This window comes from Cyprinus carpio, chromosome A7 (assembly GCF_018340385.1).
Source record: "Cyprinus carpio isolate SPL01 chromosome A7, ASM1834038v1, whole genome shotgun sequence".
In the NCBI taxonomy this organism is placed as follows: domain Eukaryota; kingdom Metazoa; phylum Chordata; class Actinopteri; order Cypriniformes; family Cyprinidae; genus Cyprinus; species Cyprinus carpio.
This window is the reverse complement of record NC_056578.1, coordinates 16,191,434-16,210,620: the sequence shown is the minus strand read 5'-3', so window position 1 is coordinate 16,210,620 and position 19,187 is coordinate 16,191,434. Positions and strand designations below refer to the sequence as shown.

General features: G+C 39.7%; 1 protein-coding gene across 30 annotated transcripts in view; it reads right to left on the bottom strand.

The window, feature by feature from the left end:
• The window catches only part of LOC109066226 (transcription factor SOX-6-like), a 150,932-nt gene that overhangs the window by 61,893 nt on the left and 69,852 nt on the right, over positions 1 to 19,187 (bottom strand). For 27 of the 30 annotated variants that reach the window (XM_042759950.1, XM_042759952.1, XM_042759965.1 and 24 more), the window contains 2 exons: positions 11,779 to 11,868; positions 1,247 to 1,419 (listed from right to left, as the gene is read on the bottom strand). In XM_042759950.1, the coding sequence (XP_042615884.1) occupies positions 1,247 to 1,419; positions 11,779 to 11,868 (263 nt within the window). The remainder of the gene's footprint in view (positions 1 to 1,246; positions 1,420 to 11,778; positions 11,869 to 19,187) is intronic. The other 3 variants (XM_042759945.1, XM_042759962.1, XM_042759970.1) reach the window with 1 other exon arrangement.

Below are 19,187 nucleotides of genomic sequence, written 5' to 3'. Positions count from 1 at the left end.
TACTGTGTCGTGTCTGGATGGCTAAATGACATTCTAACTTCAGGCTCCCCCTTCCTCCCTCCCCTCTTTCTCTCTTGCTCGCTTCTATCCTCTCCCTCCATTTTATTTATTTTTTGTCATTAATGGAAAGGGATGCATTTTTGAACATTTGCAAAACAGCAAATTATTGAAATAACTGCTTATTAAAATGAACTGAGCATACAATGAATATACAATCCTCATAAAGTTGAATATTAATGTGGAGAGTCGGTGACATTAATAAGATGATTTAGAAAATGTGCATCCATTTCAGGTAAATGCAGACATAATTAATATACACCTATTCATCTGCATAATAAATTGACAGCAATTATATGGTTTCGCTATAAAAATAGTGAAGATGTAGATGGATCCTGTGTGACATTAACAGAGCTCATGAGCTGCTGATGCGTTCAGTACGCCTCATTTGCTTGATCTACACATGCCTTTCGTACAAAGTTTGATTTAATAGTGATCCATTTCCCTACCAATTTACATGCTTCCATATTTTATGAGTTATACAATAACCGTAACTCGGTGGTTCCATGTTCACGATGACAGAAACCGATTTATCAAGGAGTGAAACATCAAGCCATAAACTAAATTAAAATATTAAATTGCTAAATAGAAGAACTCATTACCTATTTAAAAGCAAATAAAAGCAATCTTGTGTTAAGTGCTTCTTCTGATAAATGAGGCTGCAAAATGAGAATACGTGATGCATGGCTGATAATATCTTCATTAGACTTGCTTTAAACACAACAACTGGATTTATAGGACGTATACAATATGAAGCCAGTAAGAGATTTGAATGTGCATTTTATTTGGAATGTCAAAAAAAGGAATTTATTGAATTGTAGTTCAAATATGCATTCTGGGAAATAAAGTTCTTTCACACAGGTCCACAAATGTTAATTAAATAAAAAAATAACTATGATGAAATACACAAACTAAATTCAAAAGGTGAAATTTCAAAATGTTTTTTCTAAATGTTTACACTGAAATTCAAATATCGTCCTGACAAATTTTGCTATTCTAGTTAAAAATTACAGTCTAAATTTAAATGCATTTTTAATCATTTTCATTCTACTTCTTTACAATCCAAATGCACTTTGCTACCTCAATGCCAATTACATTCAAATTCAGGTACTGACTTTAATTCTGATTTATGACTTTGATTCTGAATTTAATTGTCAAAGGTGCTCCACCCTGGTTTGCAAATTCTCACCTGGTCTTGCTGTTGGCGTGCCAGCTCCATTTGCTGACGTTGTTTCTCCATCTGTGAGGCGGCCAGTTTCTTCTGCTCATCATGGGTAGCCAGGAGTTGCTCTCGAAGGCTGATGAGCTGTGTGATCATGGTGGAGAGCTGTCGCTCCTTCTCTGCAAGACTTTCTGGAGTACCCAACAGAACACATGTAGTCAAACACATGGAACCAAATGGTAAAAGAGAGAAAAAAAAGGTCTTCTCTCCATGACCCTGTGCACTCTCCCAGCAGTGAGAAAAAAGTTTGTTACATCACCTCTTAAATATATATGAAGGCAAAGGTCAGTTTTCCAAGAGACAGAAAGGCAACCAAAGCAAGTGGTGGAAAACAGAGCCTTGTTAATTGATCTGCGCTCCAGAGAAATAAAATGCCCACAACTGAGAAGCTCCAGGAATCAGCAAGTTTTTTTTCCCTGAGAGGACAGGACAGAGCTAGCAAATGGTGAGCATCCAAACTGCTACAGTACATCTCAGTCCTGAATTCCTGAAGACCACAGAAGGCGGTTTAAGAGGGAAGCTGTAGCTCCTTCAAAACCGAGAATGGTATCATCCAAATCTGATAACGGAAAGGCTTCATTAAAAGTGCGAAGGTCGCAAGTCCCGCTCTCTCTTTCCACTTCTGGTGATCGCAGCTTCTTGGAGAGATGGTGAGGAATGGAATTGTTCCTATTAAATAAGAGGAGGTGTCACAAGATGAGTGAAGGTGGCAGATTAGCGATAGACGATACAGGGCAAGTGTGTGTGTGACAGTTGCACGACCGGAGACACTGCCATGTAATGACTGCTCTCAATTCTCATTAAGGGAGGAGCAGACACAAACACCTCGGAGCTGATGTGCCTCTCGCAAACAGGGTCACCGTCACCTCTGTATCCTCTCATTATCTCTCTCGCACACATCAAACAGCGTAATCACACCAGACAATGTGAGTGCATTCTGCACGTCCTCCCATGAGGCCGCGCTGTACCTTTAGCTAATCAATGCAAAGTGATCCTGCCTCCGGACAGTAACCTGCTGCTCCATGAGAACAGTACGTTCGGCTTGGCTAGCGCCCAGCTTAGTGTTAAATTCTTTCCCGGGTGTTTTCCTGTGCTCCCCTGGCCACATCTGTCTTGAGTTTCTCCAAAGGTGCTCCCTGGGGCCCGCTCTAGTTCAACTATTTTAATTTGACTAAATACCAGATTTATTTGATCTCTCCGATGAGGAAGGCCGTTTGTCTTAATAGGGCCTGTCAACCTACAGCCCCCATTCAGAGCAATTTACTGGCCGGGCTTGCTCGGTGGCGATGAAGGAGAGAGGCTGCAATTCTCCATTTACCCTCCCTCTCAAAAAAGACACCTAAATAGCACCCATTCACTGCTACTGCATGTGGTTTCCATGGGCTTAAATTGACTTTTTATTCAGCCGACTACACTTGTTGTGAATGGCTTATCTGTAAAATTGATACATTTGCTACCGATTTTATTAACCTTTGGCTTGTGCCATGAAGGGCCGTATTTAGAGGATGCTGCTGTCAGGACTGACATCTGCCCCCGTACACGCTCAAAAAGAGAAAGGGACAGATAGTCAGAAGGAGATATGGGCGGCAGAGCATCTCTCAATAGACGAAGGTAGAGACACTCCACCAAGTCAGAAGGGCTGTTGGATGTCAAATAGCACAACTTGCTCCTCCTCCCAAAAGAGTATCTCAGGGGCCTCTGGGGGAGGACAGGACTAATATCCTACTGAAGGGGCAAACATCTGGACTCAATTCTGCCCACTCAGGAGCTCTCCGGACAACCCTCCAACTCAATCACACATTTCAATCCCAAAATCCGCTGTGCTTGATTCTGCTATACAAAAGTCAGGAGTACATTCTCATAAGGTTAAACACTGTGATTATCATTTTATGTATTTTTGTATGTAGAACTATTGTTGTGTATATATAGTGGTAACTGAGCACACATGCGTGTTACAGTAGCTAAGTTTTACAGAGGGGCCACAGTCTGCAGAGGGCCCAGCACAGGTTCTTGTGTGCAGAGTGCTGATCTGCACAAACACCAACAGAATACTAACAGAGGCTCCATTGTTTAGTCTCCAGCTCGATTGTCCAGAGCTCACCCCAACCACCCCACCCCGCTACCAAAATGTCTTCCCGCTTCTCTCTCACTCCTGTTTTCCCCTCCTCAGATTTCTTCCCTGTTCTAGTCCTATCTTATTGTTTTCTGACTATAACAGTAACTTCTCAGCGCATTATGGAAACTTGAATGTTTTAGAAATAAGTGCACTACAATACCAAACAATATCTTGTCTAGGCCAATAAATAGGCTGACATTTTACAATATTATGCAAGGCATTGTGTAAAAAAGATTATTATATTTATTGCTTTATTTTTATTTTTTGTTTTATTATACTATATAATCTAACATTTATTTGTAATTATATAATTAGTATAAAATTTTATTTCTTTTTCAAGCATATATATATATATATATATATATATATATTATATATATATATATATATATATAAAGTATATATATATATATATATATATATATATATATATATATATATATAAAGTATATATAAATAAAGTTTTAATCTCATAAATATGTATCCATATAAAATAAATGAATAAATAAATGTACTGTATATGCAGTTATTTATTTACTTACATGAATAAAAGTCAGTTGTGAGAATTAAATGAGAATAGTGTATTTTAGTAATCCTGTTTTGGTTTTTAAAATCTTGTTCCTCCTGCGTTGAATTATAGATCCCTTTTAAAAGCAGATAAAAGTTTTATTGGCAGGGGAGCTTGGGGAAGCTCGGCCTGTATCTGTCTGCAGAGCGCTGACAAAGAGAGCAGTGGTGCATATTGCATTGCTCTTAACAGCAGTGAGTCTGGCTGCTCTTGTAAAGGTGTCTCGTTGCATTCTCATTCTGACTTGACACGGTCTGGCCAGGAGACGCTTAATAATGAGAGCAGGTTAGGTTTGTCTAATTCATCAACGAGGACATAAGATTCCACTCAGGACCTTTGGCTGAGGAGGAAACAGAAAGAATGAGGGAGAATATGTGAGAGAGAGACGACGTCAACAGAACATTTACCTTCCTCTCCCTTCACTGTCACAAACCAGATTGGATGACATTTCCCACAATGCCCAACTCGAATACCGGAGAGAAACAACTGCGACTGCAATGAATGAGCGAGAGAGGGGGCTGTCAAAGAGAGGGGCCACCAGATAAAAGACACTTTGTAGGGGTGCGATTTGTTCTGTCCAACAGCCATTCTGCCACCCCAGGCCAACCCAGCCCCCCCTTCCCCTCTAATCAAGCAGTCCCTAATTTGAGTTCCAAGTCCAGCACCAAGGGAAGAGAGGGCAGCTTGTTACTTTGAAGAGTCCCAAGTGAATAAGAGATATAAAAGATCCAGGCACACACTAGGAAGAAAAATGAAAGGGGGCGAAAGAGGGAAAGACTCTATTCTTTTCTCTTCCTTTGGTTAGGACAGCTGAACCATTATGGCTAAATCTAAATTACTTTTTTCCCTCCCTAATGTCCGAATACTGGAATTTCTTTGTCTCTCCATCAGTTGGCTTTTGTGGATGCTCCTATATGCTGTGAGCCCATCCTAAGTAAATTAAGAGGGCTCTAAAAGCAGCGATTGTGCCCAAGCCGGGTCTGGACGAGGACTGCGCATAGCTGGCGTGCCTGACATGGCTGGCGGCTCGGGGCTGTGAAAAGGTATATTCCCTCATCTGACCCAAAAAAAACAAAACAAAAACACAAAACCCAATAACAGTCACTCTGATGGTTATTTTATGTGAATAATCTGTCTATTGTCAGTACCAAATAAGAGTTCACGTTGAATAAAAATGACCTCAAAGTTAGCACGGTTAAATCACTATTAAGACTAAAGAATCTTGTTGCATCCAAGGACAAGACCCAAGGGTAAAGATCAAACTAAATCAAAGATTAAAGACTGAGAACACACACACACAGGCACACACAAAATCCTTAACTCTGCTCAACTGACATTTATATGAACCTACACATGCAAATAAATACAACAACTGCATGAAACCACAAACAATTAAACAGCAACTTATACATAAAAGAAATGTTTAATAAAACAAAAAAAACTATAATGCATTAAACTTTATATTACGAATAAATAATTACATGTAATTTGTAAAATAAAAACTGAAAAATAATCTATAAATATAATATATAAAAATTTCACATGATAATAAGAATTAATTTTTTATTTATATAATAATAATAATAATGAAACATTAAAAAGCATAATTTTGACTAATATGGCATTAATAAAATTGTTTCCCTTTCTCCTGAATTGAGACCGTATGACCAGCAGCTGTTACCTGGCCTGCTGCCCCATGCAATGATCGAAACCCTGCTGATCCTGCCAATAAAACTTCATTAACTAGCATGCACCAGGACCTGCTAGCACATGTAAGCATATGGCAGCTCAAATCATCAACTCAAAAAAACCTTTCAATACTGCATTAAAAATTACCATAATGCAAATTTACAGCTCTTGTCCAAGCTATAAAGAGAGGGCAGACGTCTTGTCCTTAATATTCACTAGTGCCAAACTGGATACAGCATTTAAATATAATTAGCTGTGCATGTTAGCAAGTATACACAGGGAAAAAAATTGCGTTGAAACAATTTTCACAAATAATTACTAAGAAATGCAAGTAAAACATTGAATGAAATGTGAAATTTTGAAGTAGAAAGCCTGATATAGTATTTTCTTGTACAACATACTCAAATAATAATTGTTTTATTTAACATTTCAAAAAAAAAAAAAAATTGTATAGTGAAGACCTAAAAATAAAAATTTGCACCCCTTGCATTTTTGCCGAATTTGATAATGCTCTTAGCAAACAAAACACAGTATTTAAATCTATTCTTATTAATTCATTTACAGATAAGTGTGTGTGTGTGAGAGAGAGCGTGAGTGTGTGTGAGAGCGAGAGAGATGGCAGAATACGGAATGTACTCTAAGTATGCAAAGTAAATTAAAACGCACTCCATTACATCTCAGCACACACTCTCAACGAGGATTTTTTCCCCCTCCTATCTCAAAAACACTTGATTGACACCAAAAGTCAACAGAGTGGCTCTTAAACAGAGACACACTTCATGTTCTTGACGTTCATGGGGCACTTTAATGCCGACTAATAATCTAATGACGACAGCAGCGATGCTCACGAGTGTAATTAAGATAATGCAAGAGCCCTGCTCTTCTCCCAGCATCCTCAGCATCACACAAACCTCTTCATTAAAGAGTCCTGCCGAGATAACAGCTCAACCTGACCACATAACACACGCACACAGACAGATGCGGGACAGAGAGCTCCTGGTGTGCATTTCAATGTTGCTCCTATCAAAGTTGATCGGCACCGAGGTCACCGCTGAGAATGAAGTCGACCTTGAACACACACTTTTAAAATCGCCCATTCATCACTCACTTAGATGCCTTGACCTCTTCCTGTTTTATTATTATTATTATCATTAGAGAGAATAAAAGCCCTGATTAAACTCAACAATCACTCAAAGGCCTAACTTGTTCTCATGCTTGTGTGCCTGTGCAGAAAGACTTCATTAGTAGCAATGAACATCCCCTTAGGACCCTGGGGCATGAGGAGAGGAGACAGCGTCCGGAGACTCTACTGTAGTCGAAAATCCAGCGTGACACGTGCTAAAGCGGCCCGGGCATGGCCCTGCCAGCTCTTAAATGGCATTACATGGCCGTGAGCAGAACATTAGCTCTGTGACCCACACTCTGATAAACATTAGCTCTCCTGAATCTGAAGTACACTGAATCAAACTAGTGTTTGCTAGTGGCAGACATCAGGCAAAGATGTTTCTAATTTGTGAATAATCACATTATTGGGTTTCACCACCTATGTAGCCCAGGACTAGAGCTTGTAACAGTGTAGGACATTGTGAATCTTCTTAATAAATGAAAATATTTGCCTAGCAGGAAAGCTTAAATGCATGCCCTGTGGTTAAGTGAAGTGATTTTCCTTAGGTCTGAACAGTGTGTGTGTGTGTGTGTGTGTGTGTGTGCCGGGCTGCTTCGAAAGCTGTCATCCCCTCAACGCGCTCCTGTTCACAAGCACTTTCAATATCACCATGTGAGGAGAGGCAGCAAACAAGGTGTGCCTTTCTATAGCCAAACACCACAAGCTAAATTCCTCAATTCATTAGGAGAGAAACGGAGCACAGCTTTCCCCGCATTCATCTGGCAAATGTGGCCCAAAGAATAATAATTTACAGGGGCTCATATTTCACTTGTGTACATAAGGGCAAACAGTTTGACTATTGAGAGAAAAATGCAGAGTGTGCTGCTAGAGGATGGGGGAGATGGAGGAATATTTCAGATGCTGTGATGGGTGGAGAAGGTTTCCTCTCTCTCGGTCAGGAACAATGCCTAAAAGGAGTAATGGAAAACACTTTCGAATCCAGCACGGATCATATATCACGAAGCTGCCAGAAATGTGTTTTGTTTTGCCTCAATTATTTTGGTAACATATTTGTGCTAAAATTATCAATTGAACAAAATAATTAAATTACAATTAATCTTATATTTTTTGAGTGTTTTTTTTATGTTTAATAAATATTTAATAAAATGCTCTGTCCTTTTCTCCACCCACTGTTTCAAATCAAATAAAACAAAAAATAATAATAAATAAATTAAGCTTTAAAATAATTGTAACTGTTATACAATTATTTTACAAATTTATGAAAGTGCAATAAAATGTAATGAACATAATTAATTTAAATAATTGTTTTATATAATAATGTAACTGTTAAAATTAAAATATACAAAATAATATGATTAATAATATGTATTTAAATAATAATTAAGATGATTAAGGTGTATTTATATAATACTAGAAATATAAAAATACATCAACGTAATTCATATAAAAATAATCTACGAGGAACTATACTTTTTTAGAAAACCCACAGAACTGAATGAAACTGTAAATTGAATAAATATTATGTAAACAGGATAAAAACAGTGTTAACACATTAACTTTAATAGCCCTAGTTTTGACGTTTTTTTTTTTATCTAAAATAATAATACATTTTTACCTTAATTAATGTATAATGCTTAATGTTTCATACAAATGTTTTTAAATTTATGTAAAAAATGTTCATGCTTATCACATACTGTATCAACACTAGCATGGGTTCTCTGCCTTTATTGGAGCCATTAAGAATAAAGCTAACGTTAAATTGAATAATCATGTTTTCAAGTAAATCCAGCTTCTGGAACAATCGGTGCTCTGTACCTTCACACTCCGCTCTCTGTCCAAGAGCGCCTAAGCCAGGTACAAGTCACATCGAAATCACACTCAGCCCTGCCGCTCTCTTAAAAAGCTTCTACTTATCTACCAGCCACAGGACTTTCTCTCCACAACCACTCAGAAATTGATTTTGCAAAGAGTGAGGGACCCCTTTTTCCACGCAGCAGCTCTAGTCACTATTTTCATGCGGTTGCACAATGCTGAGATTTCAGATTTTCTGTTCTTTTCTGGCTTTTTCAATACTTCGATCTTGCGAGTACAGTTTGATTTCCAGTCATTTTGTTGCATTTTTTTAAACAGTCAGGGACACCTGAACGTTCAAGGCGATGAAAACAAAACGTCTCGGCGGCAGATGTGTGGACCTCTGGTTCACTAATGAAATCCATTAAAATGACAAAGCCGAATTAAAATTCCACCAGAATATTCATTCGAAATATTATTGAAAGTTTCCAGCATATGGTACATAAAATAATGAAACAAGGGTGCAGGGGTGCCGATGTCTTTAATTGGATGAACAAATTAAATGTAGCTGAAGTGAATCAAAGCTTCTAATACACATTAAAAAATGGACATCTTAATTGCACCAGCCGCACCTCTTTGCATTAAATTTGCTGATTAACACTCTCTGGCATATATCTGATATGCTACTCTGTATTTGTTGATATATTTCTCCCTCTCTCTCTCTCTGACAATCGAGCAGGCGCTGCTGTGGTTTGGACGTCCTCCAGACATCCTGCTTCTCCTGCTTTGTGGTTTTGTTTTGCAGATCTCATGTCTCTCTTCGCCGTTCCTCCTGATTGACAGCTGAGCTCAGGTATGAAAACAAACACACCACTCCAGTGGCGGCAGGTGGAAAGTGATCCGTAGCTGACTCCCCTATACGCCCTGTACCCACTACCCCTGCCTTAAAGAAAACACATAGGATTCTGCAACACTTAAGAGCACTTAAAAACAAATCTGGCCTGCCTCTCACATTCATGCAGTAAATGGCCTAAAACAAAGTCATTTTACTAAATAAACAGGGCTTTAAAACCACCTGAAACGTGAGAAACTTCAACAACAACTAACTGAACTTGTAACACACGAAACAGATCTAAACCCAAAAACCGATCTGGTGTGATGACATTGTTTACTTGTTTTGTGCAACAGAGTTGGGCAGGTCTGGACGTGTTGCGGCGTTTTAGAAAACAGGTCTAAGTGTTCTCTGAGTTTCAGCTTTTTTTCCACTCTCTCTCTCTCCACTATTGTTCGTCATTCCCTAAAGCAAGGGTTACTTTTTTCAGATCTAAACTCTGCTTCTTACCACAGCGTAGTGTCTCGACAGGTTCACAAGGTGAAAAATATGTAGAGGCTTTAAAGAACACCTGCAGAGATTTCAAAAGCAGTGAGAAACAGACATACAGTTCAGCGTGGGCAGCGATTCCTAGTCGATTTATTTATCGAACAAAGATCAAAGGCAGGTTTTTGTAGTGCGGCGACAATGGCACAAAGAACTGTGGGTAGAATGCACAATGCCATCGGTTCAAATATGAGAGCAAAAACAGCAAGGCCAAACAGGCAACAGCTTCCTTTTCATCCTCGTGCCATCTTTTATGCGGAGCTCTCCTCCATTAATTTCGAGCTAGAGGAACGTGTGGCCTTTGTATTGATTTTTTTAACCTGACTATTAATGCGCTCTCTGATTTATCATAACACTTTAGATCTTAATCATAAGTTGTGTGTTTTTTCTTTTTTACAGCTTGGTTCCTTTGTTTGTGTATTAATTAAGCAGACCTTGTGTGTCTCCAACCCTGAGCTTCCTTTTTAATTGCCCGTATTTACACCAGGCCAACTTCAAACGCAGAGAGAGACATTTTGTAAGGGGGAGCACAAAGGAGGCCTTTGAAATGTCTACAGTCATATGAAATGGCAGGCTAATTAGAAACCTTAGGCTGCCGGTATGATATGAAAAGTAAGTCTGTCTGTTTCTCTACAGTCGCCCGCAACCTCGCTGGAAATCACGACGGAGGCCACTGGTGGGGTATTATCAACGCCTTCTACCTGTTTATACCTTTTAAACATGACCTCACCCAAGGCCATTTATCCAACAGAAAAATACCCAGTAATTTAAAAAGATCTCCTTTCAAAAGGCTAAATCTTTCCTCTGCATTTTTTTCACTGCACTTTGATCTACGGTGCCACATAACGGGGGCAGGTACAATGAATCTGGTTTACTGAGATGTGATTTACATTTGGGGGTTCATTAAGGTTATTGCCGATGAATGCACTTATTAGAATGTACGACTGTTTCTTTTTCCCCTGTTCTCTCCCCCTTCCCCCCTGCAACTCGACCCCTCCTCCACCAACACGCTGCAGAGAGTAAGTCTAATCCAATAATTAAAACCAAGGACAAACGTTATTTATAATTCTAAATAGCGCAGGGGAGGAAAAGAGAACCATTAAGCAAGGGAACAAAAAAAACAATAACACTTCTCTCCAGTGTTATTACCCTCGCAATCTAAATCCCGCTATTAACTGCCTCCTAAATGTCTTCTCCATTAAAAGCGCCCTGACATACTGATGCTATAACATCGAATATTCTGACTGCTATGACACCTGTACCTCATCCAATTATCAAAACACATGGTTGTAAAACAAGAGTCAACGTAAAGCTCTGAGGATATGGGGCGGATTGGTGTTGGCAGGAATGGACAACAAACCCTAGTGTGCTGGAGAAAGGGAAGAGAAAGAGAGTTAGAGATAGTGAGGGAGGAGTGCGTGGCTGGAGCCAGGCAGAACTAGTGCGTTATCAGAGAGCCGGTGCAGTGCTGTCTCCTGCTACATAAACACGTCTCTGTAACAGCCAGTGCTAAGACCTGCTCATGCAAAAAATAAAAAAAGGAAGTGCATCCCATGAACACCTTTCGTGGGTTTAAACAGTGTATGGGTCGAACTGTCTTCCAATACAAACACACATGCATTCTTCTCCCCTTTTCTCTGTTCATAGCAAGCCTACCTTTCCTTTGAAGGTGTTTTCAAACATTATAGAAATGTATCTCACTTGAATACACAGGATTGTATGTCTAATTTCCATTGACTTTTCGGTCATATTCTGGCACATGGACCACTTAATAGGACTATCCCCTGTCTTAATTTGATGGAAACATTTTTAAGAGAGTCAGGCTTCTTACCTTTAATTTCTCCTAACAGCTCATCTGTGTTAAGTCGCTCCATTTTCTCTTTCCAGTCTTTAGAAAGGATTTTCTCCATGCAAGAGGATTCTGAAACACATGTGACATGCATCTTAGAATTAAACTGAAAGCACATACAAAGAAAAAAAAAATCCAGATTTGTGGCACATTTAGTGTCAAATCATCACATTATGGACATACTTACAGTATAAATACCGATTCAATTTATAAAGTACTGCTTTATTTTAAAAATGGCATCTAAAATTCACATTAGCGATAAAAAGAGAATTACCACAAACATAGTTTGATTGAAACCCCATAACACAGATGACTGCAGTAAAGAGGCTTTCATAAAACAGTGTGCATTGAAATCCTCTGTATCTCTGAAATCCATAGCTTTCAGTATGACCCACAAACCTTGAGCAACAAAACAATTTGTGCTCATAGAGAAAAGAGGCCTCAAAAACAAAGAAAAAAGGAGAAAATCGTTCCCATTTAAAAGATGTGTTGAGCAAACAGAAAGAAAGAAAATCCGCCTGCTTTTCAGGAAAGTGAATGTTACTCATCTGTCTTTCAACAGCCACAGTAAACAGTAAAATGTGTGTTCTAACGGCTGGACCGTGGTAATAAAGTGAAATTCTATTGCGATCAGTAGCTGAGTGCATTACAGTAGAAAAGTGTGTCAGCTTAGTTCATTACGAGTATGAGGGGGGATGTCTAAAGGTCATAAAAAATGTTTCAGTTTCTAAAAGAATAAACACAGTGGGGTTTGTAACTGAATGAAATGCTCTAATGCAATATTTCCAAGTTAGGTCAACTACATTCAGTGGACATGTCAAGGTGAATCTGTTTCTACCTACAAGTGTGAAAAGATCTTCTTTATGAAAGAAACTAGGTGTTTGTTTTATATTAAATGGGCAGGTATGGTGTTTCTTAATTTCTCAATCTTGCACATACAGCGAGAAACACAAAGATGAACACACATATGTGGATAATGTGAGACGTGACCCCTGGACCTCCCGACGAGGTCAACTGGAGTCAAATGGAGAGGATGAAACAGTGATAAGAATGAGACGCCGCAAAAAGAAAGACAATAAAGAGGAAGATGGACAGGGTGAGATGGGAACGCTTGACTGGCCCCGCATAGCCGGCAATGATGAAAACAATTAACATTTGTCTGGCGGACAATGAATCAGGAGGAGGAATGGCTGGAATCTGCAGAGCCGTGGCCCCGAGGTTGTTGATAAAGAACACACTGCTCAACAGCAAGAGCCTGAAGCTCGCAGCCTGGGTCAGCCTGTTCCCATTGCACAAACACACTTGCACACGGGACGGAGAAACATCCAATCAAATGCAGTGGACGGAAAGAAGAGGAATCATGTGAAGTGTACAAAAGGCACAGTTTAAAGTGAGACAGTATATAAATACATCAAGATCAGATCTCTACCTTCTCCAAGCTGAGGAGCTCTTTTTACAGGCCGTGACCTCTGAGACAAGGGGCTGTGGGTCTCTTGTTGCCATTTGATGACATCATAGACAGGAAGAGTAGAGTTTGTTCCCTGTGTGAAAGGCTAAAGGGCATGGGGTAAAGCAGACATTCTTGCATGCTGCTGGCAGCCCTCCGGCACCGTAAGCCGTAGTTAAACCGCTCGTGAAAACAATGGATCATTTGTGAACACACTTTGCCAAACAAAAGGGCACAATTCATGAGAATGGGAATGACTTTGGCTATTCTGTTCTGCGTGCTTTGTGTCTGCGTGCATTGTAGTCATACAGTATCTTGAGGTACTCCAGGCCATAGAACATTCCCAGTGAGTGACATCATCACACTCATGAATATGGTGCGATGTGATCTTTATCTCATGCCATAAAATTTGTTGTTCACATATGTATGGAAGCACTTTTTTTGAGCAATGTAAAAACGTCTTTACTGTCAGACTTTGAACAATTAACACATTCTGTTAAATAAATGTAATTTCTTAAAAAACAAATACAGTAAATAAATCATACTGACCCAAACATTTTAATGGTAATTTATAAAGTTTAAATTGGGAAGAATAGGTTTTAATTATCAAACATAAAATGTCAACAACAATAAATAAATAAATAAATAAATAAATAAATAAATAACTAAATGAAATAATAATAATAAATTAGAACATCTATGCACAGGAACAGCTTTTGAGACTTGCCACTGCCAATACATCCACAACATGCTGCTGTGAGCATGTAAGAAATATTGCTGCTGCAAATAGAACATATGAATCAAACCCTATATAGCATACATGAATCACCTCGTAGCAGATCTATACAGGTGGAGCTGGGGAAGGTGGAGGATTTCTGAAACAAGCTGCAACTGCTACGGCAAGCACTAGTTATATATTTGAATGTTGAGCAGCGAGCTCATTGGCTACCGATACAGGAGAGAACCAATCAGTGTTTCAATCAAGTGTTTGATTAGGGTTGGAGCTAAACTCTGCAGGAAAGTGGATCTCACAAGCCAGATTTGAGGATCACTAGTCTAAGGTGACGGCCACTGCTTTAATACAGTACAAGGTCACATCAAGCAGAGGTCTAATTTTCTTTGATTCTCCATTTCCTCCAATTCAGAGGGAATGACAGGACACCTCCATTTGGGTCATTCTAACATTATTTCTAGTTTACTGACTTTCCCAATCCAGGACTCAGAGTTTGTGAGATGTTTTGACCCTGTGTTTTATGTGTGTGTGATTGAGGTCTGCTCAGATGATAACCACATACACACAACACACATCCCAGCATATATATGTATAACAAATAGCAGTACATTCTTTCCTCCAGGCTGAAAAAAAGAGCAGGAAAAAGAAACCTCCTTTTATGGCACAGGGCCGCGGTGGACCTGTCCTGGGGGGTTAAAAAGGTTTTAGGGAAGACTTTTCCTATATTCCTCCTCTGTGTCTTACACAAACACACACACACACACACACACACACACACACACACACACACACACACACACACACACTCCAACAAACAGAGCAGTGCACAGATGCTTCTCCAGCACTTGATCATTAAGGAATGCACCAACTGTTGGAGATAATGCGGTGCCAGTTCCCATTCTGCTCCACTCTGCCTCCCTTGAGAGTGGCTGCTCCCTCACTCCTACACACACACACACACACACAGTACAGCTGGAATGTGCTGAAGCTGTTCTCCACACATTTTTACCTGAGAGAGGTGAGGAATGTCCAGCATTCGTGGATAACGGACACAGAAAACAACCTGTCCACTACAGTTTTTATATGGCTCTTCCTGCATTTTCATGTGAGGATACTTTAGGCAAACAAGCGGTTAATGAGACAGACGTCTGGGTTTTTTCAAAGTACCCTTATAAAGCTAGAACATTTGAAAGGAATTTAGATTAATAATAAGGGGATATTTTTGCACTATTTCCCAAGTTGCATTCCATCTTCTCCAGAGAGAGCACTAATGCCAGTGGAAACACTGCTTAACATCTGGATAATACTTAAACGTCATACTAACATATTACCGATGTAAAGAAACAAAAGTGGACCATTCATTTTGAAAAATCAAACAAAGCTTCAGCCACATCTATTCATCTCTCAGCACTGCTGCTACTTCAAATGAGTTACACAGCACAACCCACTGAACAAGGTACATTTCCTTCCCACATTTGCATTCGGATTTCAAAATACAAGGAGTTCAGAGACAGTCTGACATTTATAGACTCTGAAATCTGAGGAGGAAGCGTGGAAAAGACTTGTACTTGTCTGGAAAGGCCTGTCAGAGGCCTACAATGAACTGATAAATAAAGCAAGAACTGACTTTATTGTCGTTATCCCACGAGGGCCCCAAAATTCTCCTCATGCCCTCTCCTTGGATAAAGCATGGTGTGGCTCGAGGGAAACGAATTCAGCCCAGATGGAATGAAAACAATAGCCCTTATCTGTATCCTTTTCGCATTTTCCCAAGGTTCCTCCATCTCAACAGAGAGCTTAGCCCCTGCCACATCGGACCCCTTGCCCGTCCCACTGATATGGAATAGCACGGGCACTGAGGAGAGGGCTTGGACGATGACCCACTGATCTAAAACCTCCTGGGAACTAATTCTAAAAGACGAGAAGAAAAGACAATGAAGAGAGAGAAACAAAAAGACTTGTGTTTTAAAGTGGGTGTTGACTTAGTGCCACCCATCCGCACACTAGGGAGACCATCCCTGTCTAAACACCAGGATTAGAAGGAAGCACATTCGGGCAGGAAAAAAATAGCATAACACATGTTTTCAGGCCTGATAAAGCCAAAACCCCTATAGTTTAAAGTCGAAGAGACTAACTGATCTCAGTGCAGGAACAGGCATATGAAGTGATGTAACTACCTTCCAGTGTCTCCTTGACATACTAATGGTTGATCTACACCTGGCCCCTGTGTATTTAAGCACTCATCTACAATCTGATCTTGTCAAATCGGTTTGCTGCCATAGATATCTTGCTCTTCTTCACAAAGCAGCTCAATTAAGACACCTACAGCAAAGATCCACTGACAAGATTACGCCGATAGTCTTAAACGGATGAAAAGGAAGAGCAGCAGTGCTCATAAATCTCAGCAAAGATTCAGGAATTGTGTTGAGTGTAAATAGTTTGTATCACTTGATGGGACACAGAGCCAAAAACTGTATGTCTAACAGAAACCATAAGAGTGGAACATTAAAACACAGATAGCATTTGTGTAAGTGATGTGACATACATCCAAGTATGGTGACACATACTCAGAATTTGTGCTCTGCATTTAACCCATCCAAAGTGCACAGGCACACACCGTGAACACACACCCGGAGCAGTGGGCAACCATTTATGCTGCGGCACCCGGGGAGCAGTTTGGGGTTCAGTGCCTTGCTCAAGGGCACCTCAGTCATAGTATTGCCGGCCTGAGACTTGTGAACACACACCCGGAGCAGTGTTATATAATTTAAATTCAATTTTTTTATTAAAATACAAATAGACATCTTTCCAAAACATTTAAAAAATCTTATCGACCCCAAACATTTGGATGGCAGTATATATTATATTGTATTATTTAAATGAAATTATTTAAAAATAAAATACAACACATTAATACGTGCCGCTCACACCAACATTTTAATGTACATAGATGGGGAAAACAAGTCATGTTGACTTTAAAGTACAGAAAGTGGGATAAAGATCACCTTCATTTCTCTAGTCCAGCTGCCTCAAATATTCAAGCTAAATGAATGTAATGTAGTTATGTAGAAACCTACTTCAGTCACTGTCTTTAATGACCTCCATGGCTGTGTATGTGAGATGGAGCTGTGTCATGCCCCTAAAGATGCAGTTGTGCTGAGCAGAGAGGGTGTACCCCCATCCCGACGAGTCCTGCCCTGTGGCAGACAGCCAGAACATCTGCCAGCACCCCCAGGTCTCACACCGCCACTGTAATCCCCACCACAGGAAGCTGCTCTTCCCCCAATCAATCTCTACACTTGAGAAATGAGAGAGAGAGACTCTCTCCTGAAACACTCCACTTCACAGCACACACATCATTACAGCTGTCCTCAGTCAACTGCCCTATTGTCCCTGTGCTCTCTATTGTCAATTGTCCACCGAATACTGCATCCTTAATCTGACTTTTAATGAGGTGTAGCTACTGTACATTATGCTTCTTCCTCTCAATAAACCTCAAAAAACATCACTATTGTGCTCAGAATCTCAGAGAAAGGAGACAAACCTCCCCCCTTTGGCCCAGCACATGAGCGGCTTGCTCCTCGGGGAAAACAGAATCGATGATCAACTGAAAATGACGATATAAATTTCCCAGGCTTTCTTCTGAACACACCCTCTAATGATGGAGAAAGCAGAGGAACCATTCCCAGTCTGAACAGAAAGAGAGAGAGAGAGAAGGAAAGAGGAAGAAGGCCCATCCAGGAAGATGTATTATGGTTCCACTTGAAGCCACCCAGGTTGAAGGGCGCTCTCACTGCAAGTGTCCCAGTTTGGTTAATAATTATCCTCTTAGCACTCTCATTTCTAAAAATGTTATGAGAGAAAAGGCTTGAACGAAAAAGAGAAGTAGTCAAGCAGTCAAGGTCAAGAGAATATTGAGAGTTTTGGGCAATTTAGAGGAGAAAACAAGTTATTCCAGGCATTCTCCTTGGCTCCCACTGGAAAAACACTGTCCCCCCTCTAAAATCACATTTCAAGGCTTCTCTTGCACTGGATTTGTTTCTTACAATAGAGATGCTGCAGTCAATAGAAAACCAAAAACGCACTCTTTCTCTTCACATTTCCTTCCATTTCCTTAGAAAAACAAACTGGAGTCACAAGCTATGCACACACATGCTCAAACGCAAGCGTGCACAGAACACTGAGGGAAAATCTTCTGAATGTCTTAATCACAGAGCCACTAAAACAAGACTGCATCATCACACAAAATAAGAGTATAATAATTACAAGAGGCAGACAGGAAAGTGAAACGGCATAAGAAAACATGTTTTGTCGTTCCCAACGTTAGTTCCAGAGACAACAGCTGTTAGCTTGGGCGGCGGCGGCGAATGCTTCTGAAGTCTCCATAATCACGCCGTTATTGAAGTGAGGACAAAAAGGGCACTAATTGCAAGGGAGCAATCTAAACGTAATAGGTTACACACCCAGGCGACGGCGTACAATGCTTACAGCTAAAAAGAAGAGTCGGGTTGAAAAAAAAACATCAAAATCACGACAGAGAGAAAACATGCACGCACACGCGCACAACACTGTATAACAGTAGCGTTTCCCTCATTTTCTGCCAATTACATTCTTTCCCTGTCAACAGTTTTAATAACCTCAATCATTTCCACAAGCCCTGTTTTTTTTTTTTTTTTTTTCTTCGGTTAAATAATTTCTGTTCTTTAATATGCAAATGCACCCATTGGCATGCATGTGTGAAGAGACTTCAGCTCCTTGAGATGTGTCAGTATATTGTCGAGCACCTGCACCTCGGGGAAGGCTTGATTTAATTGACACCTAATACTATTCATTATTCCACTTAGTGAGCATCTCTGCTAGTCACCTGTAGGCTGCTCAAACACCACTCCTGCCATTTCCTCCGGTCGACAGCTGCTGTAAATAGACTGACTAACCTTAGAAAGTCTTTTATTTCTTTTAGTATTATTAGTTATTCACTGCTTCTACTAATACTAATAATATTAAAAACAACAACAGCAATAATGATAATGATTAATATTAATGATGAATATTGCATTTTTAAAATGTTATAATTACATAATATCATAATATATATTAAAACATTAATATTATTAAAATATTAAAAATAGTGCATGGCTGTAGTGTCATTGTCTTAATTAGGAAGACCTGAGGTGCTAATCTCAGCGCTGACCCCATCATCCTGGCAATCAT